The sequence below is a fragment of the Marmota marmota genome, unplaced genomic scaffold, assembly GCF_001458135.2.
Source record: "Marmota marmota marmota unplaced genomic scaffold, marMar, whole genome shotgun sequence".
Lineage (NCBI taxonomy): Eukaryota > Metazoa > Chordata > Mammalia > Rodentia > Sciuridae > Marmota > Marmota marmota.
The window spans coordinates 3,966,600-3,994,176 of record NW_025999862.1 but is presented as its reverse complement, the minus strand read 5'-3'; the positions used below and the strand labels follow the sequence as shown (position 1 = coordinate 3,994,176).

The 27,577-nt window shown below is 38.1% G+C and overlaps 1 protein-coding gene across 1 annotated transcript; it reads left to right on the top strand.

Annotated features, from left to right (window-relative positions):
• The first annotated feature begins 656 nt into the window (after positions 1-656).
• Ddx21 (DExD-box helicase 21) lies at positions 657-25,170 on the top strand. The gene is made up of 15 exons (XM_015500557.2): positions 657-831; positions 2,440-2,889; positions 4,013-4,088; positions 4,852-5,030; positions 6,798-6,915; positions 8,423-8,608; positions 9,775-9,920; positions 10,666-10,815; positions 11,289-11,450; positions 12,513-12,632; positions 14,300-14,373; positions 17,282-17,441; positions 18,211-18,345; positions 20,610-20,654; positions 21,299-25,170. The coding sequence occupies exons 1-15, from the start codon at positions 742-744 to the stop codon at positions 21,563-21,565; spliced, it is 2,358 nt and encodes a 785-aa protein (XP_015356043.1). The 5' UTR covers positions 657-741; the 3' UTR covers positions 21,566-25,170.
• The last annotated feature ends 2,407 nt before the right edge of the window (positions 25,171-27,577 follow it).

Here is a 27,577-nt window from a genome sequence, read left to right as displayed (position 1 = left end):
TACCATGAATCCCAAAGGGGATGTTAGGTATGAATGACCAGACCGATTTTTTTGTTTGTTTTGGTACCAGGGATTGGGCGCTTAACCACTGAGCCACACCCCCAGCCCTTTTTAATATTTAGTGATGGGTCTCGCTGAGTTGCTTAAGGCCTCGCTAAATTGCTGAGAGTGGCTTTGAACTCTCGGTCCTTCTCCCTTAGCCTTCCAAGCTGCAGGGATTACAGGCGTGAGCAACCGCGCTCAGGCCTTTCTTAATTATGGTTCTTATTCAGCGAATTTGGCCGTCATCTCTAAAAGGCGACGAAAATGACGTCCCAAGGTGAACAGCACAGATTCCCCCGAATACACAGGTGAAGATCCTTGCAGACATTAGCTATCTAACAGCACTCGAGAGGCGCCACTCAAAGGAATTAGCAGTAGGCATTTACCAGGTGGGGCTGGCGAGAATCGGGCCAGTGTTCGAATGAGAATACAAAGCTAACCTTTGTGGTTCCCTCCAGTTCTATTCCTCTGCGAGGTCTTTCTAATTAGTCCATGCACCACAAACAATCAACTCACTAGGTCCCAGGAAGCCGGTACTTGAATCCACCACGTGGACCCCAGACTTCCTTATGCTCTGCGCTTCCGCCGGAAACGCTTTGCTATAGGAAGTGACGAAAGCTGGCTGGCCCAAGGGGGCTGTACTTTCCCTTCCTTTGCACGCGGTTGAGGAGACCGGTAGGCCTGGACGACTTTTGCTGAATGATGCCGGGAAAACTCCGTAGTGACGCCAGTTTGGAATCAGACATGGCCATGGAAAAGTTGGAGACCCGGCGAAAGCAAAACGTGAAGGTGATATCGAGGGGCCTGGGGCAAGGCAGGACCGGGGGCCGGGCAACGAGAGCAGCGGGGCCCGGCAGTACGGGAGACATGCCGGGCTGAGAGCGTGTTGCACGCGGCGAGGACCGGCATGTCCAGGTGCCGGGCCTGGGGCTGGGCAGGCGGGAGTCCAACAGTGGCCCTTTCTCTGACCAGTGGACGCATTGTCCTCCGGACGGAGTCTGCTCTGTAGCTCCGACTTCTTCTCTCATCTTTTACGCGGCGGCAAGCCCAGGGAGCTTTGGCAGAGAGGCCGGATTGAGCTGGAGAGAGGATCACTGTCCCTCCGGGTCCCGGGGAATTGGGAGTTCCGCACCCCGTGCACGAAGTTGAAGGTCCACTTTAGGCCCCACGTTGTGGGCTCAGACTTAACTCCAGGTGTGAGCGTGCGCGAAGGGAATTATATAAATAAGTCTGGAGACTGAAGCTTTAGACGAAGGAGATCTTAAATCCGTCCGCGCAGCACACGTGGACTGCATAAACAGTGACATTTTCCTTACTTGTTTTACTACAATAAGGGAAGTACAGTTTGCTCCTCGGTAAGCAGCTCAGAAGATGAGGTAATCTAATCTTAGTATTTATTGACAAGATCGTCTGTGGAAATGTAGAGAGAGTGTGCGAAGTGACCACCCTATTTCTTACATAGGCCGGCAGTGACTGTAGTTAAAATAGCCCTGGTAGTCTTCTGATTCTTGCCTGTTGCTTAATAAGACTGAAGGGTAAGACTGAAGGGTAAGACTGAAGGTTATGATTTAACTTGTGACCGAGTCTGTTCTGAAAGTCAGTGGAAACAAGATTGTTCCTGAATTTGTGTTGTACACGCCTTGGAATTTACTTTCTTTGCTGTTTCTGGGTCTGATAGGTGGCTCTTAAAACAGCACTATTTTGGCCTGGTAGGAAGCCCAGGGGACATCAAATTTGTTGTCCAGTGAGGAGGTAGTGGCTTTCATTTACTCATTCTGCATCAGTAAGTGTGTTCAACTGTGGAATGGATGCTCCCTCATCAAGAGAGACATACATAAGCAGGGCTGGGCATGTGGCTCAATGGTAAAGTACCCCAGAGTTCCATCTCCAGTACCAAGATCTACTTCAGATCACTTAGGAAAATTCTGATTTATGATTTGGCCAATAGGAATTGCATAGTTACTAGGAGATACTCTTGACTTTTCAAGCTAATAAAACTGTTTTTATATATTTATCTTCATATAGGTAAGAAGTGGTATTAAAAAGCATACTGGGCCTGGGGTTGTGGCCCAGAGGTAGAGCGCTAGCCTACCCTGCATGAGGCACTGGGTTCGAGCCTCAGCACCACATAAAAATAAAATGAATAAAATAAAGGTATAAAAAAATAAATAAAGATATTGTGTTCACCTGTAACTAAAAAATATTTTTTAAAAAAGCATACTGATTTCTACCTTATGACAATAGGAATAACAAATGATGAAATGCCCCAAAATTATGTTCTTCATAATTGTGATCTTAAAGTGATCCAGAATTGATATGTCATGATTGAATGATATGTCATAAATGTCATAAATGATGTTTTGTTTTGTATATGTGTTTTCTTTATCAATTTTTCAGAAAGATAGAAAAGAGCAGCCAAAGTCTAATAAGACTGAAGAATGTGCAGAAGGAAAAGAAGAAACTCTTACCCCCAAAACCAAAAAAGTTAAAAACAAACCAGGGCCTTCTGAAGCTGATACAAATTCTCCTAAATCCAAAAAGGCAAAAAAGCAAGAGGAGCCTACTCAAGATGACATTATTTCTCCTAAAACCAAAAGTGCAAAAAAGAAAAAGGAAAAGGAGCCTCTTGAAAAGGAAGTTGTCTCTCCTAAAACCAAAAAAGTAATAAAAAATGAGGAACCTTCTGAAGAAGATGTGGATGCTCCTAAACCCAAGAAAATGAAGAAAGAGAAGGAAGTAAATGGAGATATTGGAGAGAAAAGTCCCAAACTAAAGAACGGATTCTCTCATTCTGAACCTGACTCCAATGAAGCTGCCAGTGAAGAAAGTAACAGTGAAATAGAGCAGGTAAAGTTGCATAGGTAGAATGTATCTTTCAATGTTTCAGAAATAGATAATGTTACACATACATATCCTATTTTTTAATGTTATTATATTTTTCATATATTTATTTATTTAATTTTATGGGTTGCTGGGGATTGAACCCAGTGCCTCACACATGCTAGGCAAGCACTCTACCATTGAGCTACAACCACAGCCCTACACATGCTGTTTTCATAGCAGAAGGAAATTTTTTATCTCAGCAATCCTTGGAGGTATCTTGAGTTGCAGGGTGAGACTTCATCTTAAAAATTACAGTGTTGAGGATCCGGGATATAGCTCATTTGGTAGAGGGCTTGCCTCACATGCAGAAGGCCATGGGTTCAATCCCAGCACCACACACACAAAAAAAGTCCTAAATAAATCTTTTTGTTTAGGCCATTAAGTAATTTTGAGTTGAATAAGATTAAATGTCCTTTTGGAACTCAGTTCTTTCATCCTTCAGAAACTTAGTCATGAAAGAAAAATTGTGGGCTGGTCATGTGGCTCAGTAGTAGAGTGTTTGTCTAACATGCCCAAGGCCCTGGATTTAATCCCCAGCATCACAGAAAAATCCTAACATGTTTTCTGTTTGCCATAGGTTATGATCACAATTGACAGTTTTTCCCCTAATTATAAGGTGAAAAATTTTAGGAAATGGATAAATTTATCTGAGATGGGGAGCTTCCTAGAATTTTAGCATTCATTCATTCAGTTAACACTGAATACTTTTCAGATACAGAGGCAACCTGTTGTTAAATTTTGATGTTTCCTTATGGTACAATGTATTTAGGATTGTACCTTATGCAGTCTTGAATCCTGCTCTTTCTACTTTATATAAGAATTTTTCCTTATTTTTAAATATTTAATGTTTAATGGCTACATAACCTCTTGCAAATGTTTATAAATTTATTTAATATCTATTTATTTATTTGTGGTGCTGAGGATTGAACCCAAGGCCTCGCACACGCTAGGCAAACACTCTACCGCTGAGCTACAACCCTAATCCCCTTAAAAAGTTGTTTTTGAAGAGATTCTTTTGGTTCTTTCTCAGAAGAGTTCTGTATTAACTTTTATGTGAGTTATGATTTCTTTCTGTGGTCCTTGACAGGAAATACCTGTGGAACAAAAAGAAGGTGCTTTCTCTAATTTTCCCATATCTGAAGAGACTATTAAGCTTCTCAAAGGTAATATTCTCGGAAATATTACATAATGTCAGAACATATTATTCAGAAGCACTACATTTTTGTTGGATGAACCAGGGTGTGATCTTATTTTTGGACAATATAGGCAATCAGATAATGAAGTAGACCAGTATATTCATAGTAGGACTATGACATTGATAGTCTTGGCTGCCTCTAATAAGTGGTTAAAATTTACCCTTTACTCAGAAGTATAATGGCTGATACTGCTGATTAATGCCATGTTCAGTTTTCCTTTTCATCTTCTGCTTGAGTACCAGATTGATTCAGAATTTATCTTAACATTCTGCCTATGAATTGCTGGGTAGTCTTAGATGCTCCACAAAGTGTTTTCTGAATCAGTTGCAGCACAGTCTGGATTGCAAAGTGTTTGATTTTTTTCAGGCTCACAAGATTGTCTGACAAGTGACTTGCTCTCTTAATGTATTAAATATTTATTATAATTTGATGCGTTAAAAGTTTGCAAATATTTTCCAGATTCTTCATTATCAGAATATATTTGAGCCTGACTTTGTAGTTGTTGACCAAAAGGCAAAATTCATTAATTCTGTAGGACTAGAAATATTGATTATGTTTCAGTCTTTGGTTATCCTGGTATTTTAAGAATTATAGTGTCAGCATTAGAAGTATAGCTCAGTAGCAGACTGCATGTTTAGAGGGCAAAAGGCCCTGGGTTTAAACCCCACCCTGCCAAAAAGTAAAAAAAAAAAAAAAGCCTTGTTGGCTAATGTGATTTGTTTGTTCATAGCCCGTGGAGTGACCTTCCTGTTTCCTATACAAGCAAAGACATTTCACCATGTCTATAGTGGGAAGGACTTAATTGCACAGGCGCGGACAGGAACTGGGAAGACATTCTCCTTTGCCATCCCTCTGATTGAGAAACTTCAGAGTGAGCTGCAAGATAGGAAAAGAGGCCGTCCCCCTCAGGTAACTCTTTTTTTTTTTTTTTTTATATTTTATTTATTTATTTTTAGTTCTCGGCGGACACAACATCTTTGTTGGTATGTGGTGCTGAGTATCGAACCCGGGCTGCACGCATGCCAGGCGAGCGCGCTACCGCTTGAGCCACATCCCCAGCCCTCAGGTAACTCTTAAGTGGACCTCAGGCTCCAAGACAGCGCAGGACGAATCTCTCTGGGCATGGTTTACATATCCAACTATTTTTATTGGATTCGCCTTAAAGCCAACCATTGTGTTTACTATTAATCTTTATCTGAAGGTAAATCAGGCTGATTCTTTTTAAGACTATGTTCATAAACCCTTTATATTTAAGATTTACACTCTGTTCCATGATTGTGATCACCAGTAACATTAATGTTCATTATAATCCTTTTACTTATTTATTTATTTAAAAAAAATTTTTTTTTTTTTGGTTATACATGGCACAGTATCTTTATTTTGTTTTTTATTTTAATGTGGTGCTGAGGATCGAACCCAGTGCCTCACATATGCGAGGCAAGCGCTGTCACTGAGCCACAACCCCAGCCCATCATCATACTCCTTTTAAACTATAGATTGTGCCTGGAGTTCACACATTTGGTTAAGTGTCTTTGACATCAGACGGATAAAGTATTTTTAGTAGAACTTCACTACAGGTTCTTCTGTGCCAGACTGCTTGAGTTTAAATAATCTAGATTCTGCCTCTAACTACACTTTTGGTTTCAGTTAAGTAATTTATACTCTAGTGTCTACCTCAAAAGGCTATTATGAGAATGAGATCAGAATAACGTAAAGTACTTGGTAGAGCATAAGTCACAGGAAAAGCAAAAGTATCAGCTAATGGTATCATCATCATCATCCTTAGTATAGCTTCTTCTTCATATCATTATTTTCCTGGATTGCTGTTTTATGAAACTTCCTACAGATCTTTCCTGGAGCATTTGGATATCCACTTCTTTTTTTATTTATTTTTGGTACAAGAGATTGACCCAGGGGCACTTAATCACTGAGTCATAGCCCTAGCCCTTATTATTTTTTATTTTGAGACAGAGTCTCATGAAGTTGCTTAGGGCTTTGCTAAGTTTCTGAGGCTGGCTCTGAAACTTGCGATTCTCCTGCTTCAGCATCCTGAGTTGCTGGGATTACAGGTGGGCGTCACCACACCCAGCTTCTATTTCTCTTCTGACTGGTGATCACAAACTTTGAAGTATATTTGTCTGGAACCTTAGTTATAATTTTTTTTTTTTTTTTTTTTGGTACCAGGGGCATTCAACCACTAAACCACATCCAAACCTTTTTTGTATTTTAGAGACAGGGACTCACTGAGTTGCTTAAGGCCTCACTAAATTGCTGAGGCTGGCATTGAACTCATGGTCCTCCTGTCTTTTTTTTTTTTTTATTATTATTATTTTTTTAATATTTATTTGTAGATGAACACACAGTATCTTTATTTATTTTTATGTGGTGCTGAGGATCGAACCTAGTGCCTCCACATGCTAGACAAGCACTTTACCACTGAGCTACAGCCCCAGCCCCGATCCTCCTGTCTTTCCCTCCCAAGCTGTTGGGATTATAGGCGTGTGCCACCACATCCAGCTCCATAGTTAGAATTTTTATAATATATTGGAAAGCACATAATAGATGTTTTTAAAATATCTCAAAAATTCAATAGTAAGTTGACCTTTCAGTTGGATTCCCAAGTGATAAACAAATAATACACATTACTTTGAAATCAATGAGGTCTTTTTCTTTCAGGTTCTGGTTCTTGCACCTACAAGGGAGTTGGCAAGTCAAGTAAGCAGAGACTTCAGTAACATCACAAAAAAGCTTTCAGTGGCCTGTTTTTATGGAGGAACTCCCTATGGAGGTCAAAGTAAGTAAATTCAAAAGCAGGAGAAGGAATATGTCATTCATTATTTTTGATGCCATGATGGGATTCCTTTTGACTTTCATATCTGTCTTCTCTCCCTGGTCTAAGTCATTTATGGTGTTTGTCTTTTGCCATTTTTTGTTTAAAGATGGTCAAAAACATGTTTCTGAGTAATGATGGGTAAATTCTATATATGGTTCTTAGGACTTTTGCATTACCTATCAATATTTACATAAGGATTACAAAGGTAAAATGTTGAGGGCTGGGGATATAGCTCAGTTGGTAGTGTGCTTGCCTTGCATGCCCAAGGCCCTGGGTTTGATCCCCAGCACCACAAAAAATAAATAAATAAAAACCAAAAGTAACTTGTTGAAATCAAGAGGACAGAATCAGTAGGGTCCTAGGAATTAGAAAGTCAAAATTTGAGGTCAGTCTCTGCATCCTTCTTGTTTGTTTTCTTTCCTGTAGGGGGGGCTGACTTTCTAGGGACCCCAGGGCCTAACAGCCCCTGCTTTAGCAGTTCATCACTTCCTAGTTAAGACCTTGCAGCTTGAATATGTAGAGTATGTATGAGGGGATTTAAGGCATTAAAAAAATCTCGGTATTGGCACACAAAGCTTCTGATTTTTTCTTTCCAACTTTGGTAGAATGAATGTAAACCTTGGCATCAGAAAGTCATTTGAATCTAGACTCTGCTCAGTGAGTAGTTTTGTGACTTTATGCTCAAGTTGCTTAATTTTTTTTTTTTTTTAATATTTATTTTTTAGTTTTCGGCGTACACAACATCTTTATTTGTAGGTGGTGCTGAGGATCGAACCCGGGCCGCACGCATGCCAAGCGAGCGCGCTACCGCTTGAGCCACATCCGCAGCCCAAGTAGCTTAATTTTTTAATGCTTTACTTTCCTTATCTATAGAATAGGTTAATAAACCTACCTTTCAGGGATATTATGAGGATTAAGTTGTATAAAATGTGTAAAGTGCCTAGTATGATCCCTGAACTATACTGGAAACTTGAGAAGGAGAGTGGGATGTGGGGTGCTTGCCTAGTTCTTTGCCCTTATGGTGGGGGGACCTCATCCCAGTTACAAGAAATGCTTCAGTTTCCCCAGATGTTTCTGTATACTATAAGAATGTTTGAAATTCTACTGTTTTGTCCTCCCTATACCTTTTTTTACCTTGTAGAAAGTTCTTAAGATTCTTATCTCCACTCTATGTAACCTTGAAACTTTCTGCTAGCCGAGCAAGTCATTCTTTCCTGGTGCTACCATCCCCCAGTGGTGCACTTTCCAATTGTATAACTTAATATAACGGACTGTCACTTCTTACATGCTTTTCCCTGCTGGATCAGAAGCACCTTGAGTGTCTCTGTAGCTGCCTAATTAGTATTTGTAGCATATTACTTTGTACTATCAGTATTTTTGAATGGAAATGCATTTAAATGGTACCCCAGAATGATAAAAGGATTTTCTTTAAAAATACAGCCAATCTTTTCTTTGGTGTTCTTTATAGTCGAAAAAATGCGGAATGGGATTGATATCCTGGTTGGGACGCCAGGTCGTATTAAAGACCACCTACAGAATGGCAAGCTAGATCTCTCCAAACTTAAACATGTTGTCCTGGATGAAGTTGACCAGATGTTGGATATGGGTTTTGCTGATCAAGTAGAAGAGATTTTATGTGTGGCATACAAGAAAGGTAAACCCCAGAGTTGAAGAACTGATAAAAAGGACCTGAGGAAAGGTGGTGATGATGTAATCTTCTAAGAGATAAATGAAATTTTAGGGAATTTCAAGGGGATTTATTTTATTTGGGAAAATGAGCAGTTTATAAATAATCATGATTTATCACATAATTGCAATGAGGGAAAGTTAAAAGAAAAATCATTTATTTTATCAATTCTGTGTACTTTGCTTTTGGTGTATTCCAGGTATTCTGTGTGTTATTGTGTGTATGTGTGCAAGTGCCAATTGTAATCTTAACCTTATGTATTAAAACTCAGCATAACAGCCACCTGCATGGGAACACATGCCTATAATTCCTGCTGTTCAGGAACCTGAGGCAGGAAGATTGCAAGTTCAAAGCCAGCCTCAGCAATTTAGTGAGACCCTGTGTCAAAATATAAAAAGGCTGGGCATATAGCTCAGTGGTATAGAGTGTGTTCCATTCCCTCTACTGGAAAAGGAAAAAAAAAAAATTCTTCTTAGAATCACTTCTACAGATTTTCTTGGACCTCAATATCTGGAATTAGTTTTTTAGGATAGATTTCCAAAAGTGGAATTATTGCCTTAAAAGTTATAAATAGTTCATGCTTTTCAATATACATTGCCGAATTGCTCTTCAAGAAGATTCTGCCAGCTTTATACCACTATTCGAAATGTGTGTGAATGCAGTGATACTCTTAAGGGAAACAAAAAATAATAGGTGATCTCAAGAAACGAATAAATGTGAATTCAAAATTGATAAAATATTAAGCAAATATCAAGGAGTATATAAATGTGTATAGAATCTCTTGCAATTTTTGAACAGCTTATTTAGATAATTATTCTGTTGGTTACTAGTCTTTCTTAGTTGATAAATTTCACTATATTGGAAAAAATTGTTTCATGATTCTTAAAGGCCAATGATCAGAAAAACAGAATACATTTAAAGTGCTTTAATTGTTTCAAAGAGCCTTTACATAAATTATTCCAGTAGCATTTCTTTGCGTGTTGGAAGTCTTTTTTTATATTGTGTCTTTACTGCATGGCTAGCCTCAAATAATTTCTGATGAATGTTGATACAGCATGGAAGTATTAGGTGAGGTAAAATACTGTGTAGGCTTGTTTGGATTTTTCATAATGACTTTTTTTTCCCCCCCAAAGATTCTGAAGACAATCCCCAAACATTGCTTTTTTCTGCAACATGCCCTCATTGGGTATTTAATGTTGCTAAGAAATACATGAAATCTACATATGAGCAGGTGGACCTGATTGGTAAAAAGACTCAGAAAACAGCAATAACTGTGGAGGTAAATGATTCATTTAGTTGCCGGAATTGGTATAAAATTGTCTGTAATTTGTTTCTTTTCTGATAATATTAGGACAGCCAAATATAGTTTCTTTCCAGGTAAATGTCAAATCTATGTGAAAAGTAAAGATATATTTCTACTTGAGTTGCATATGGTTTTCTGTATTCTCTAAATTTCATCATCTTGTAGACTAATTTCAGAATCATTTGGACCCTGAAGTGTCTGAATTATGTAAACAAAGAAATTACACTTAGAATTTAAATACTAGAGGGCAACAGAGAATACGGATGTTTTATTCTAAAGCTGTTTTCATCTTAGGGTCCGGTACCTAGATGAATTCATTTCACCCAAGGAACATAGTAGTGCAGTAACTGACTACAGATTGTATTTTAAAACAGATGAAAAAACAAAACATATAGAAACTTTAAAAAATTCTCAATTACTTGGCTTCCTGTAGGAATCTGTGTAATTGCTTTTTTTTCCCCTTTATTTTCACTTAAGAAAACAGAAGCCAGGTGCTCTCTGGAGAGAATGGAGAGGCACAGGGGAACAGACCATGTTGCTTTTAATATTAATGGTTTAGTTACTTTTTTTTTTTTCCTTAGCAGTGGTGGCAGTAATCTGCCTGGTTAGGCTTAAGCCCTTGTTCCAGTACCAAGACATTAGACCTTGGTATTGAGCATGACATTTGAGGTTCCAGCAAGGCCTAATAAAAAGATTTTTTTTTTCTTCCTCTCTTAAATAGCATCTAGCTATCAAGTGCCACTGGACTCAGAGGGCAGCAGTTATTGGAGATGTGATCCGAGTGTATAGTGGTCATCAGGGGCGTACTATCATCTTCTGTGAAACCAAGAAAGAAGCCCAGGAGCTGTCACAGAATGCATCTATAAAGCAGGTTAGTCCCTCTCATGCCTGCAAAGCTAGAGTCATCAACAAGTCTTCACTTTGGGCAATATCTGCTCTTAGTCTGTTCATTTATCTAATGACTTCCAAGTTTATTTTAGGTCAAAAGTAAGAGAGTACTTTTCTCAAGAATGGTCAGGTTATCTATCCATCCATGTTAGAGCTTATCTAATGTTATCAGTCTCATCAAACAGAGAGGATAGGATGACTCAAACCTAAAACTACTCTGACAAAAATAGGTGTGATCTCTCTGGTTTGGTGTTCCTAACCCTTACGTGTATATTTAAATATAGTCGACAGAGGATTTGAAAATAATTTGGAGGTTCCTCCATGTAAGAAGATATATATGTTTTCCCCTTTATTATATTTTCAGCAGGAGTATTATTAAAATATTAGCTTTTACAAACCTAGTTGAGGATGTATTAGTGGAGCTAGTTTTCTTAAGCCAGTTTATTTCTTCTGCAGGATGCCCAGTCATTGCATGGAGACATTCCACAGAAGCAAAGGGAAATCACCTTGAAGGGTTTTAGAAATGGTGATTTTGGAGTTTTGGTAGCCACCAATGTTGCTGCACGTGGGTTAGATATCCCTGAGGTTGATTTGGTTGTACAAAGCTCTCCACCAAAGGTATGTATTTTATACATAGGTTTTGTTACTTGCATGTGCTTATAATAATTAATCTTTTCAGTGCCAGGATGCTATGGTGAGTTTAAAAATAAAGCCTGTTATTTGAAACTCTTTTCTGTAGAATTGACTTCTGAGTGGAAGAACAGTCAGTGGGCAGAGGTTGGAATGATAACTTTCTGGTTAGACAGGGGAATTCTGAGAGACTTCATGGAGGTAGTACAGTTTTGAACAGGATCTTGAAATTGGTAGAAGATTTAGATGGGGTAGTTGTGGAATACATAAATGCATGAGCTTGAAGAGGACTAAAGAGAAAAGGCCTGGAGGGAGACACCAACCTCTGTGTTAGAACTGCTGAGGTTTGTGAGTTATAGAACCTTTTGTTTATGTGTTGTGGATAGTGCTTATGTAAATAAAAGTCAGTCTAAAATCTGTTCCACTCACCTCCATTGCTTTTCCTCAAATTGTCAAATGTCTCTTAATTAAAGTTTGCTTAAACTGATGGAAAAACAAAACAAAACCCCGATTACTATGAATTCACTACTTCTTAAAAAAGGAAATCCCTTAAGTGTGACATAAATCTTGTTTCATGAACCTGTAGACTTGTGCTGTGCAGTATGGTAGCCACTAGTCATGCATCTGTTAAACATTTGAAATGCAACTAGTATGGATTTGTATATGTTGTAAGTGTAAAATACACACTGGACTTTCAAAAACTTTTATTAAAATTTTGAAGGCTTATGAAAAAGGATATAAAATATCTTATTAATTTGTACATAGATAATATATTGAAATAAGACTTGGATATATTTTAAGTTAAATATTCTATTTTACTTTAGTTGTGGTGCTTAAAAACTGGAAATACACATATGCCTCTTGGAAAAAGCACTGTTTTACACAGGGTTTTTAATTGTCTCAGGTGTTTGGTTTGAAGTGCTAAGGGACCTCTCCTCCCTTATGCCCCAGGCACACCATACTTACTAGCCCTTGTTGTAGAGACATAGTATTCTCAGGTGTTTGTTTTTGTTGTTGTTGTTGTGTTACTTGTGTGTTTTACTTCAATAGGATGTAGAGTCCTACATTCACCGGTCTGGGCGGACGGGTAGAGCTGGAAGGACAGGAGTTTGCATCTGCTTCTATCAACACAAGGAAGAATATCAATTAGCACAAGTGGAGCAAAAAGCGGTAAAGCTATTTTCCTAGCTTTCATCTAGTAGATAACATTGTTAATCTTTTGACTTCAATTTTAATTTCAAATTATTATTTTTCTTCTAGCGTATGACCCTGACTGAAAGCTTTTTAAGTATATGTTGTTTTGCGTTGTCCTACAAAGCCCATTTTGAAATAATTTTGTATTTGAAAGCAGGAGTTTCTGGCTGGGATGTGGCTCAAGCGGTAACGTGCTCGCCTGGCATGCGCCGGGCGCTGGGTTCAATCCTCAGCACCATATAAAATAAAATAAAGACGCGTGTCCACCGAAAACTGAAAAAATAAATATTAAAAAATTCTTTCTCTTCTCTCTCTTTAAAAAAAAAAAAAAGGAGTTTCCTTTTCATGTTTGAAAAGCATTTTTTGGATTATGAACATTAGAAATATTTGATCAGGTATAGGAATTGCTTGAAAACAAAAGAATTGACGTGGCTATTGTCAAAAGGATAAAGGGAGAGGAGAGGCTAATTTCCTTATAGAATTTTATTTTATTTATATGTTTGAGGGTGGGCAAGGCAAACCCTTACAACTGGCAGAAGGGCATGCTATCGAACCTGGCTAGCAAGGTCATCTGGGTGGACAGTCCACCTGCTTATATCTTGAGCCTAACGCAATGTTTCCCTTCACTCTAATTGAAGGTAGAATTTTAATAATGTATATAGAATTTTCTCCTCCAGGAGATGAAGCTTAACCTCTTTTCTCCTTGAGTGGACTACACTTCATGACTGAGTACTAAATGACTTACAAAGAATAGAGTGTGTGTCAGGCACCAGTGCACTCTTCTGTAATCCCAGTGACTTGGCAGGCTGGAGCAGGAGGGTCACAGTTTGGAGGCAAACCTCTACAGTGTAGTGAGACCTTGTGAAGGACTAGAATGTAGCTCAGTGGTAAAGTGTCCCTGGGTTCCATCTCTAGTACCAAAAGAAAAACATAATGGAGGAAGTTGAAGACTTTTTGTCTATGTACTTGGAATTGAACATGGAAGTGCTCTATCACTGAGCTACATCCCCAGCCTTTTTAAAATTTTAAGACAGGGTCTTACTAAGTTAGTAAAGCTGGCCTCAAATTTATTTTTTAGTTTTCGGTGGACACAACATCTTTGTTTGTATGTGGTGCTGAGGATCGAACCCGGGCCACATGAAGGCCAGGCGAGCACGCTACCGCTTGAGCCACATGCCCAGCCCCTATAAAAGAACTCTTTAAAGCTGTTAAGGTCATGGAAAACCAGGAAAGATAGGCATGGAATAAGTCTAGGATTCAGTTAATAGTAATTTTATCAATGTTGGTTTCTTAGTTCTTAAAAATGTGCCATAGTAACATGAAATGTTAGCAATGGTAGGAATTTGGTGGGTGGTATATAAGAACTTTGTACTGCCTTTGTAACTTTTTTTTTTTTTAATATCAGTTGTTAATAGACCTTTATTTTATTTTATTTATATGTGGTGCTGAGAATTGAACCTGGTGCCTCACACATGCTAGGCAAGCTCTCTACCACTGAGCCACAACCCCAGTCACACTTTGTAACTTTTTTTTGTTTTCTATTTAATACTTTGATTTGGTAGGTATAAAAAATTATGGAGCTACTTAATAATGGAAACAAGTGATGACCATGGTATGTTAAACTATGGATTGTTTTCTTACAGGGAATTAAATTTAAACGAATAGGTGTTCCTTCTGCAACAGAAATAATAAAAGCTTCCAGCAAAGATGCCATCAGGTATGTTCCCTACCCTCACTGTGGACTGTGTAGTGTTTGTTGTGTGTATTGAATATGAATGCTTTTGTGTAGTACCTCTGTAGTACCTCTGGGATTTGGCCTTTTAAAATTTGTTTTTTTATTTGTTTTTATTTTCTGTAGTTCTGAATATTAACACACACACACACACAGAGTAGTACTGGGGATTAAACCATACATTCCCCAACTCTTATTTTTAAGACAGGGTCTCACCAAGTTTCCCAGGCTGGCCTTGAACTTGCAGTACTCTTGGCTCAGCCTTCCAGATCACTGTGATTGTAGGCATGTGTCATCATGCCCAGCTTTTATCCATTATTTTAACAAATTTCATAACCTTATTTAAGGAATGATAACTGAGATGTGATGTAGGTGCTTCATGTCCAGTTACTGATTAGATTTGATCACAGGTTATATTCTAGATCTTCATTAATTACTATCCCATTTGGTAGAATAAAAACTTTTTTTTGGTGGAGGTGGTAGGAATTGAACCTAGGACCTCACACTTGCTAGGCAAGTGCTGTACTGCTGAGCTAAATCATCAGCCCTGAAAACTGATTATTTCTTTAGGTTCTAGTAAATATCTAGATAGTAAGGATTGGGTAAACTAACAGTGTTTGTCAGTGGAGATGTTACTGGCATTGAAAACAAAGAGTGTATTTATATGAGATTGTTCTACAAACTGAAGGATATTTAACTGTTTAGAATTCCTGACTGTTTCTCCTGTGCATCATATGCATGGGGTAAGTAGGGTTGGCATTATGAAAACCATTTTCCATTTCCTCCTAAGTTGAGATACTCTTTTGGATATGGTTCAGGTAGAATCTATCCCCTCTTATCAACTGTTCTTCAAAGCAAAATCTGATAGTCAGTTCTACTACTCTCTTAATGTGAAATATCCTGTCATCATTAAGGTTCGAAGGAAACTATTTTACGCCTTCATCCTCATTTATTTTATTATCTAAATTAACTTCAGTAGTTGCTGAGAAACTACTGAGGTTGAGAATCAATCTGGGAGTACTTTCTGCAGTTGCTATTATACATGTGTGAAATACTTGTCTTAAAAATAGGCAGGGGAGGGGTTGGGGTTTTGGCTCAGTGGTAGAGTGCTCACCTAGCATGCATGAGGCACTGGGTTCGATCCTCAGCACCACATAAAAATAAAATAAAGATATTGTGTCCACCTAAAACTGAAAGAAAAAAAAAAATTAGGGGAGAACCAGGCTTGGTGATGCAGGCCCATAATCCCAGCGATTTGGGAGGCTGAGGCAGAGAATGGTAAATTTAAAGCCAGTCTCAGCAACTTAGTGGGGCACTTAGCAATTCAGAAAGACCCTGTCTCTAATAAAATGTATTTTTTTAGAAGGGCTGGGGATATTGTTCAGTGGTCAAGCACCCCTGGGTTCAATCCCCGGTACAAAAAAAAAAAAAGGTAGGGGGACTAGATCCAATGTGTCCTTCATGACTTAACCCAGAAAGCAGTTTGACTCTCAAGTCGAAATGACAAACTGAAAGGCTGGGCAGAGTACTCAGTGGTGTGTCTCTTGCCTAGCATGCAAGAGGCCCTGGGTTCAAATCCGTAGCATCATGAAAAGGAAGAGCCCACAACAAAATGATGAGTAGCTATACTATTGCAGCATCAGACTGGTGGCTGGGTGGTATTCAAATATGGTATAATAGTGCTTCAGGATTCAATAAACTAAAGTTAATTTAGATAATAAAATAAATGAGGATGAAGGCGTAAAATAGTTTCCTTCGAACCTTAATGATGACAGGATATTTCACATTAAGAGAGTAGTGGAACTGACCATCATATTTTGCTTTAAAGAACAGTTGATAAGAGGGGATAGATTCTACCTGAACCATACCCAAAAGAGATTATTTGGGGCAGAGGTGAGGGGAGGAAAGATTGGGCAGAGAAATAATTGTATGGTTGAAATCTATATATGCAGTTGTCTTGAAAGTATTTGTGAATTTGATTAGACCTAAAATATTCAATTTAAGAATTATTTATCCATTGTAATTTTAAAAATAGAAACAATCCATGACTAAAAGACATGCTTGCCAGGTGCAGTGGTGCATGCCTGTGATCCCAGCAACTCAGGAGGCTGAGGCAGAGGATAATGAGTTCAAAGCCAGTCTCAGCAACCTTAGTGAGGTACTTAGCAATTCAGCGAGACCCGTCCCTAATAAACTATTAAAAAAGGTCTGGGGATGTGATTAAGCACCCCTGGGTTCAATCCCCAGTACCAAAAAAAAAAAAAAAGCCCTAAAGATTAGCTTATTAATGATAGCTTGGGCAAGTTCAGCAAATGAAAAGATTTTAACTCAATATTTTTCAAAATTATTTTAGCTTCATCAATTTAAACCTGATTTGGGTACAGGCAGGTGCTACACTACACACCTACAATCTCAGCACCTCAGAAAGTTGGGGCAGAAGGATTGAAAATTTTGAGGCAAGCCTCAAAAACTGAAAATTTTATAAATTTTTATAAATCTTAAAATTTATAAAAAAGAGCTGGGGATGTAGCTCAGTGGTAACATGCCCCTTGGTTCAGTCCTCAGTTCCAAAAAAAAAAAGAAGAAGAAGAAAGAAATGAATAAGTAAACCTGATTCGGGGCATTTTTTTTCTTTTCCCTTAGAATGTAAATAGCTATATTTTCTGATTATAAAAATAATGTTTATTGGGGAAAAAGATATCACATTATTTATCATCGTTTTTAACGGCAATATGGCATTTTATTGTATAAACATTTTTCTTATCTGTATATATGAGTAGACCATATTGATGCACATTTTCAAATTCTTTATACTTTTCAGCATATTGTCAATCACACTATGCTGTCACTTGTAACTTTTCTCCTAACAAATGTACTCTCAATCAAATCACAGGCTTTTAGACTCTGTCCCTCCTACTGCCATTAACCACTTCAAGGAGTCAGCCCAGAAGCTGATAGAGGAGAAGGGAGCCGTGGAGGCTTTAGCAGCAGCTCTGGCACATATTTCAGGTGCCACATCAGTAGATCAACGCTCCTTGATCAATTCAGAAGCGGTATTTCTGATAACTTGTATTTGGGGTTTTAGTAGGATTTGAAAGGGTTCATTTAAACTTGCCAGTTTTTGCTGTCTTGCAAAAGTAGGAAACTACTAACTGCATTTTACCTTTTTCTAATTGAAAATGTACATTCAGGTCCATAGAGACAAAATAAATTAATGTTTGTCAGTGGTTGGGTGGAGGGAGAAATGGCAAAGACTGCTAATGGGCATGAGTTTCTTTTTGGGGTGATGAAATGTTCTAGAATTGTAAATAGTGGTGATGGTTGCAAACTTTGAATTTACTAAACAACCCACTGCATTTTATACTTAAAATGTGAATTTTGTGGTATATGAATAGTGTCCTTAATTGTTTTAATTCCTTATGAGCCCAAACGTATACACATAAATACAATATAATTTAGCCAGGATATCTAGAAACTTTTTAGAAAGTTTTTATGCTTTTATTTTCCTTTTATAAGTTGAAGTTTTAAAATTTTTATTAAATATAGATTCACGTGTAGTTGTGAGAAATAATATGAGGTCCCCTATACACTGCCCAGTTTCCCCCAGTGGTTATATTTTAGAAAACTATGTTACCACAATAAAGATGTTGACATGATTTAATCAATCAATCTTATTAAGAGACTGATTCTGGTCTCTACAGGGGGAAGTGTATGCTTTTTTTAGAGGGAACTTTCAGAAATACTTTAGAATATAAGGGTAAGTGTTTATGATTTAGATTTGTTTTTTGAGACTTTTAATTTTGTTCCCCTTTCTTCCATAAGGGTTTTGTGACCATGATCTTGAGGTGCTCAATTGAAATGCCGAATATTAGTTATGCTTGGAAAGAACTAAAAGAGCAACTGGGCGAGGATATTGATTCCAAAGTGAAGGGAATGGTCTTTCTGAAAGGAAAGCTGGTAAGGCTGGGCCCTTTCTCAGACTTCACTTTGGTTCAGTAGCTGAATGTGGGCAGTAAAACAGAATGATGTCTTCTTGGTGTTCTGTGGGGAGGCTGCCTTTATTTTTTCACTCTGTGTCTGCACTGACCCCTGCAATTGGGGGGCTCTTAGTTACTGACAACTAACTACCCGTGTCTATGTTTCCAGCCCAAACCATTCTGTACACCATACAAGCCGAAAAGATCAAATTAATGCACTGATAACTTCACATGGCTTAATTAAGTAACTAATTCAGCATATTTCCTTTTTTGGTGGTAGCGGGGATGGGATTCAATTTACATGCTATGCAAGCACTCTATAACACTGAGCTAAGCCAGCCTACCCCCCCCCCCTTTTTTTTTAATCTTTTTTTGAGACAATGTCTCACTAAATTACTGAGGCTCGCTTCTAATTTGCAATCCTCCTATCTCAATCTCCTGAGAAGCTAGGATTACAGGCATGTACCAACATGCCTAGCTTTAGTTCATGTTCTTGAATTCAGGTTCAAAATTTGAATTTTTGCTGGGTACAGTGGTGCACACTTATAGCCTCAGCAACTTCGTGAGGCCCTTACCAACCTAGTGAAATTCTGTCTCAAAATAAAAAATAATAAGGGATAGGGTTGTGGCTCAGTGGTTAAGTGCCCCTTAGCCAATCCCTGGCACAATAAATAAATAAATAAATAAATAAATAAATAAATAAATAAATAATTCTTGCCTGCCAAACCTAGAAAACTTCATTTTTCCTTTATGGGAAAATGAGTGAAAGGCACAGATTTATTATGAAGATAGTTTTAACTGGAATCCTGAAGAGCCTTAGGTTTCCAAAGGTGCACTGCTGGTGAAAGAAATCATATTTACCCCAAAGGTATGTGGAGTTGCTTGAGGTAAACAGTGTGATCAAACAGGCAGTGAGCTGTCTTCAGGTAAAGGTAAACCTGCCCTGGTTACCAGTTTCAGCTCCATCTCATCATCCCCAACACCCTTTACTCTGGCTGTGCAAAGTACACCATGCTGTCTTCATTCATGAGTGAAGACTGAGCCCCTACTTTTCCAGTATTTTACTCTCCACAGTGTCCCTTAAAGTTCCCTGTAAAGCTTTGCTGTCCTTACCAGGCAGAGTTAGGGGCATTGTTATCTGTACTTCAGAGTTCTTAGAACATAATATTTATTTAGGTAATTTTTGCCTTGCTGTCATTTGCTTTCTGACTGAAATCCTCAAGAGCACTGTGATCTACACAGTGGTAAAAATATGCATTCTAATCATCTGTACCCCATTGAATGATATTGTACTCTAAACACTAAGTAAGTATGTGAATGGAGATTCCCATGATTGACAGAATCCATCAGTACCTAATGATACTCGTGTTAGCATTGGGCGAACTGCTGGGCAAAAGGGGTGCTTCTGATAAAATCCTGTAGTTAAAAGACAATAGGGAGAGGAGTGACTGTCTGTTACAGGGTAGTTTTTGACAGGCTTGTGGGTAACTTCCCTTGGAGAGGAGGGCACTTACCATCAAAGATCTTATCCTACAGCATTAACTTTTTCATCCTCTTTCACAGGTGGCTGAATTATGAAAAACTAGAAAATTAAGTTTTTGTTGTTGTTATTTGTTTTGTTTTGTTTCTTGCTCTTAGTTTGGTCGTTCTAAATAGCTGGCAGTGCTTTTCTAATGGAAGGCAGTAAAGTGTAATGGTTTTTAAGCCCTACACACCGTATTTTAAATACCTGCCCCACTTAAATTGTTGTGGGGCTTTACACAAGTCAATCAGACTCTCCAATTTTGTTTCTTCAGCTATAAAATATAGCTAGTAGCCTTTCTGTACCATCCCACAAGGTCCAACTTAACTCTTTCTCTTTATTTAAGAAAAAAAGAAAAAAGTAGTTGAGAGGTACTCAAGGATTAAGCACAGTGTGATAGCCAAGAATATATCTACAGTCAAGAAGTTCCAAATTGTTTTGAGTCCTTCTTAACTGTTCCTTGACTTTCTGCTTTTGTGTTTTGGGTAGCTGTAATGTATTGGCTTTAGACTAGAGTTCATTTAAAATTAATATTTGAAAGCTGGTATATGCCTGGGAGGCTGAGGCAGGAGAATCATGAGTTCAAGGTCAGCCTCACCCTTTTTCTAAATAAATACATAAAACTGGGTGAATTTTATTATTATTTTCTTTGCAATACTTGTATTTATGGTATCACTTAGTGTGTATTGATTATATTAACTTATATTTTCTTTGATTTCTAGGGTGTTTGTTTTGATATCCCTACTACAGCAGTCACAGAAATACAGGTATTTTCTCTTGGACTTTTTGTTTTTACAGTACTGGAGGTTGAACCCAGGGCTTTACACATGCTCAGCAAGTGCTCCAACACTGAACTATACCTTCCCCCCTTTCTCCTGGACATTTTAAAGTTAATATACATAAGCTGGGAAGTGTTCATTGTGAAAATACAGAATGATAGGGTGGCGGACACGACAGCTCTGGTCTCTTATCAAAAGACAGTTGAGAATTACATCTTGGTACTTTTTTCTCCTGTCCTTTTTATTCTCACATTTGTTGTTGAGCCTGCCTTTTTTCCTTTCTGGAGTTGTGAGTGATGTCCAGGCCCTCCCCACCCACGTTATACATGTTTTCGTACACATTTTAACTTGAGAGATGGATTTGTGAATGTGCATTTGTTTTATTACCCCTGACAGCTAGAGACCAAGTAGAGGTGAAATGAAAAAATGATGCAGTGAGGAGGCTCCAAGTGAAAATTATTTTTTAGTGGCATCTGGGCTATGAGAGTCAGTATTTGGAACAAATGGCCTTTTAACACTTATGTTATCAACCTAGTTGTTTGTTGGAGAAATGACAACAATGTTGTTTTTTTCATGCCTTTTAAACTATTTGAATAAAAATCAAAGGTGAAAACAGAACTTTCTCTCAACAGGAGAAATGGCATGATTCACGACGCTGGCAGCTCACTGTGGCCACAGAGCAACCTGAGCTGGAAGGACCACGGGAAGGATATCGAAGCTTCAGGGGTCAGCGAGAAGGCAGCCATGGTTTCAGAGGACAGCGGGATGGAAAAAGAAGCTTCAGGGGACAGCGGGGAGGAAGTAGAAACTTCAGAGGAGGATCAGGAGGTGGAAACAAAAGCAACAGATCCCAAAACAAAGGCCAGAAGCGGAGTTTTAGTAAAGCATTTGGTCAGTGATTAGAAGTAGAGGATTTGTGTGGCAGAAACAGGACTATGGCACTATGGAACTGAGTGGTATTTTTCACACAGAATTAAAGGCAGGTTGTTTCCTTTTGACCACTTGGCCAGTCCATATCCCCAGAAGAAAGACAGGCTTAATCTAAATTATTTCATCTGATCATTATCATTTCTAACTTTATTGCTTTTATCGGGTTTTCCTTTTGAAAAGTAATGAATTGATTACATTGTTATTCTGATATATTCTCTGTAGATATAAGATAGAATCAAGCATGTATGTCTATACTTGTAAGTTGATCTTCTTGTGTTTGTGTGCTGGGGATTGAACCCAGGGCCTCCCACATGCTAAGCATGTGCCCTGTCACTAAGCTACTTAATAGTAGCTTAATAGTGTGCTCTTAATAGTATCCTCTTAATAGTATGCTCTTAATTGTATGCTTCCCTAAAGTAAATATTTACGGGAATACAATAATCTGTGAAAGACCACATTAGCCTTTAAAAGTCAAAAGCTTTGTTTTGTAATTGGTATCTTCAGCCTCCTGCCAGGTACTTACTTGTGTGGTTCTCTAATTTGCCTTCTGAGAATTTATACTGAGCAATGTTTTGAAATGAGTTTCAAACTTAGCTAGGTTGTGATAGTTTATGCGTGTGTATATGGTCTAGATTTGAAGGATGAAATAACATTCAATATAGGTTACCCATGGTCATGTGCATTTTTAAACGCTTTTAGCTTCTCACTGTAAGGTGAGTCATGCTTCAGTAAGTTCTTCACAGATAATATATATATAGAGAGAGAAATACATTTTGATAGAAAGCCTGTGACTTTAAGGAATTCCAAATGTATAAGATGGCTCTGTAGCTTTCTTTGTAAATAAGGAGGCTAGATAAATAGTGTTTGAATGATTGTACTCCACTTCTTCCTATTGGAAGATCAACATTATTAAGAAGGAATTAAGGGAATAGGGGACACAGGTTTGTGTAGAGTATGTGCAAAAAAACTCTCACTAAAAATATTCTTTACATGTAAGAAGGAATATTAATAAGTGAAAAGCAAAGAGTACAAGTGAAGATGCATGATAAAACATTATTTTAATGATTGATGTGTATTTCAAGAGGTTTACTTTTAATGGGCGAACTGGGGTTTTGGGGGAGAATGGTCTGCTGTAGTTTCTCAATAGCCTAGATTTTAAAGCCACAGAGTAGGACCTGTTTCTGTAAAACTGATTCTCTCTTGAAATGCTTTCATTGATTTAGAGACTTCCTTTAAGACAAACTGAATGGTTATTTAAGTTGTTTCTCTGTGGGAGCTGAATACTTACTGTAGTTCCTGTCAGATAACTACACCTGAGGACTTCAGTGTTTGTTGGAAACATTCTACACAGCATAGGCGCTCCAGAGTGGCATTGTCCTCTTGCCTTAATTTCTAGAAATTGTCTTTGGTCTGTTTTTTTCCTCTAATTGCCTCTCACTTGATCAGCTAGCAAAAAGGGGCTCTGATAGCCAATTTAGCTCCTGATCATTGAAAACATCCTTTTTCTGTTTGAGCTTCAGTTTTATCCTTAAGTCTGGGACCAGGTATTTCTTGCTGTTTGAGAATTCTCTTGGCCTTTTATTCTTTTATCCATTTGTCAATTTTATCACTTTGTTTTTATTCCTCATGGATTCCCATCAAGCCACAGGGAATTAGGAGAAGGTATTTGATGACAGTCCACATGTGCCTTTGGGTTATAATTTATTAGATTCTGGTTTTGTTCAGATACTTGGACATGCTTTAGTAAAAACTAAAACATCTAACAATTTGGATAGGAATGGGTAACCTCCTCAGGCAGTTTTGAAGAATATAGTAACTGTGCATGATGGGAGTACACACCTGTAATCCCAGCTGTTATGGAGGCTAAGTCAAGGAGGATCACAAGTTTGAGGCCAGCCTAGACAAATGATGATATTTTGTCTGAATGAAATTTTGAAAGGGGCTGGATGTGGTAGAGCACTTGCCTAGCATGTGAGACCTTGGGTTCGATCCCAAGTACTAAAAAGATTTGGTAGCTATCCTTTATGAAAGATAGCTAAACCTTTTTTATGTGGATTATGGATTAGCCTAAATTAGAAAAATGATCAGGCATAATGAAGAGTGAAAAGGAAGAGTAATAGGAATTTCACTTTATACAACTTAATTTTAAGAAAAACATGGCTCTTTCAATAAACGAAGCTAACATTTCTTTTGGATTCCAGAATTCAAACCATATTTATAAGTGTATAATTGAGCTGTTATTTGGTTTAAATGGACTTTTTGGGCTAGCCTGGGAAATGTTACCATTTTTACTGTTTTCTACAGAGAAAATATTTTCAGAGTTATGTGTCAAATAATTCAACAGACTTAAAAATTACAACCCATTTTTGTGTTGGAGCTCTGTGCAGTGCTTCCTCTGCAGTTGTACATAAAATGTTTTTACTGTAAATGAGTTAATATAACATGTTACTTTATGCCATAATAAAAAAAGATATTAGTACTTTATGGTTTTGGTGGCTTTTTGTTTTCTAAAATGAAAATAGCCCAAAATCATATTATAAAAACAATAAAAGTTGACCATAAAAATCTAAGAATAAAAACAAAGTCAAGAGTCACACCATGTCTGATATTTTGGTGAGAATATTCCGTATATTCATTTATAAAATTAGAGTCATCCAGTTTTGTGACTTATCTGGAATTGTTTCTCTGCCCCGCCCCCGCCCCAAACGTTCTGTGCATACCTTTCTGTAAACACAGATCTAGGATGACTGTTTCTTAGTGTTTTGGCACAGAGGATTGAACTTCAGTACTTTACCACTTAGCTATTCCCCCAAGTTCCCTGCCCCCCCCCCTTTTTTTTAAAAGATTTGAGATGGTCTCACTGAATTGCTGAGGCTGTCCTCAAACTTGGGCTCCTCCTACCTTAGTCTCTCAAGTAGCAGGGATTATAGGTGTGTGCCACCATTCCCCACTCCAGTGATATTTTTGTTACCGTGTTTTCTCAAATAGATAAGCCACTACACATTTAACTCAGACTGGCTAACCACATCGGTATTTCCTCATTTTTCACTATCTTAGGCAACTCTACAGTTATATCCTACTTTATATCTGTATATTTGTCTGTTATTTTAGGATATGTTTTCTAAAAGAATTGCAGAATGAAAGTGAATGTACTTGAGTTTTTGGTGTAAATTGCTCTCCAAATTAGTACCAATTTACATTTCAATCAATGTCTCTGAGAACCTGTTTCCCTGCACCACTGCACAATTAGATTTTATCTTTTTCAGTTTGCTAGGCACCAAATAAAATTGCATTGTTTTATTTGCATTCTTTAATTGAGGAATAACATCTCATAATGGCTATTTATGTTATTTTTATTCATTAAACATTTGTCAGTTTTTAAATTGGGAGCTGTCTTTTGTTGATAAGAGTTCTTTATTATTAGCATGTAACATTTTCCAAATTCATTTGTATTTCAACTGAAGTGGTTTTTTGACATGGAATTTTATATTTTTATGCAAATGTAACCCCTCTTTTATTGTTTTTATTATCAAGGAAATGCCTAAATAAACTCTCAAGTTTCACTTGCTCCTAATTGACTTAAAAATCACTAATTTTGGAGGTCATGCAAGCTGTGTAATACATTATTATTCTTTCACTAGCTTTGCTGTAGGTATTACCTTTGATGTGATAATGGTTGTCTGGGGTATTTTTCAGAGTCTCTTGCTGAAAGTACTTGGGCATGCAGATAATCTGGTTTGGGGTGACAGAAAAGGAATGAAAATTCTTAGCATTTCTGTCTTCATATTGTGTCTGTCTGCATTGTAGCCTTAACCTTTGAGTCAGATTCTACACACTTTTTTTTTTTTTTAATACTGTGGGTTTTATTTTTATTTTTTTAAAATATTTAATTTACATTTTAGTTTTCGGCAGACACAACATCTTTGTATGTGGTGCTGAGGATCGAACCCAGGCTGCACCCATGCCAGAAGAGCACGCTACCGCTTGAGCCACATCCCCAGCCCCGATTCTACACACTTCTGCATGTAGACATGTTGATCACTTGAAAAAAAGTTCTGTCCAAAACCATAATACAATGTTAACCTAGACTTCCATAGTGTCTCCCCGCATCCTTAATACACCTACCAGCTGCCATGACATCAACCATGAAAGGAAGTGAAAAGAAGTGGCAACTTTCACTGCCTATATCCAAAAGACATAAATATTTCCTCCCCTATATTACCCTTTCTTTCTCCCATGTTGGTCCTATCCTTATATTCCCCCTGGAGTGAAGATGCTTATTTGTGATGGGTTCTTACTTCTCCATTCTTTGGACATTGAATGAAGCCTTTCTCCTCAACACTTGTCTCTCAGACATTGGATTTTCTGTGGCATTGGCTTTTGAACCTGGGTTCAGATTATGTCTTTAATTCATGCTAGTTTATGAGGATCAAATAGGGATATTGCTGAAGTCTGGCTGGGCACAAAATAACTGAGCCACCACAAAGCCTTGTAGGTTCAAACAGCAACTCTTTATTCCCGAACTCTCACCGGCACTCTACACGCACTTTCCGGGAACACACTCCCTCCACCAGGCTCCTGCATGCCAATTCTCACGGAACCCCGCAAGAATTTAACTGGCAGGAGCCGCCCTAATCCCAGAGCAGGGTCACCTTTCAACCATTCCCTCTAGCAAAATGCCAGGCATCATTCCAATTAAACTGTGTGGCTCTCAACAGGATATAGCTTTATTTATTTGTCTTCCCAAATTACTACTACTAATTATACAATTTTACAAAATTTTAGTTATAGATGGACACAATACCTTTATTTATTTTTAGGTGGTGCGACAGATCAAACCCAGTGCCTTATGTATGGTAGGCAAGCACTCTACCACTGGGCTACAACCCAGCCTTCCTAACTGAACTGTTTTTTTGTGTGCGGGGTGCGGTGGGAGGGTACTGGGGTTTGAACTCACGGGCACTCAACCACTGAGCTACATCCCCAGATCTTTTTTGTATTTTATTTAGAGATAGGGTCTCACTGAGTTTCTTAGTGCCTTGCTATTGTTGAGGCTGGCTTTGAACTCATGATCCTCCTGCCTCAGCCTCCCAAACTGCTGGGATTACAGGCATGCATCACCATGCCTGGCTTGAACTTTTTTTTTTTAATTTTTAGTTGTAGTTGGATACAATACCTTCATTTTATCTATCTATCTTTATGTAGTGCCCAGGATTGAACCCAGGGCCTTGCACATGCCAAGCAAGTACTGTACCACTGAGCCACAACCCCAGTCCCTTAATTGGTTTTTGAAATATTGTCTTTGCTGTATAATTTACAAGTTTTTTCACATCAGTTTTTAAATATTTATTTCCATTGAAATTTCATAGAATTCACAAAATGCATCAAAGTTCTCCAAGAACATATTATTGCTTATAATTTTTATATAATGTATTTTATTTTCAGTTTGAAGTAATTTTAGACTACAAAAATGTTGCAAAAAATAGCTGGATGTGGCCTGAGGTTGTGGCTCAGTAGTAGAGTGCTCGCCTAGCATGCCTGAGGCACTGGGTTCAATCCTCAGCACCACATAAAAATAAAATAAGGATATTGTGTCCACCTAAAAAACTAAAAAATAAATATAAAAAAAAATATAGCTAGATGCGGTAGTGTGAAAAACCAGCCTCTATCTCAGAGCAAAGCCTGTCCAAGGAAGGGACATGACCTTTGTCCTTGAAAAGACCCACAGAGCACTCCTAGGCACATTCCCACCCTGCTAAGTTATTTATCTACAAATAACAGGAGAGATTTGCTACGCCAGGTGTCCTTGACTCAGTCAGGCTAGGTGGAGACCCATAGTAACCCCCTAGCAGCCACCAATCAGCATGAGACAGGGAAATACCTGGGATGCCAGATGACCCTCCCAGTAGTTTATGGTGGTTGATAATGTGTTGGGAAACCATGTAGCTCAGCAGGAACACCCCTTTGGGCTTAAACCAATC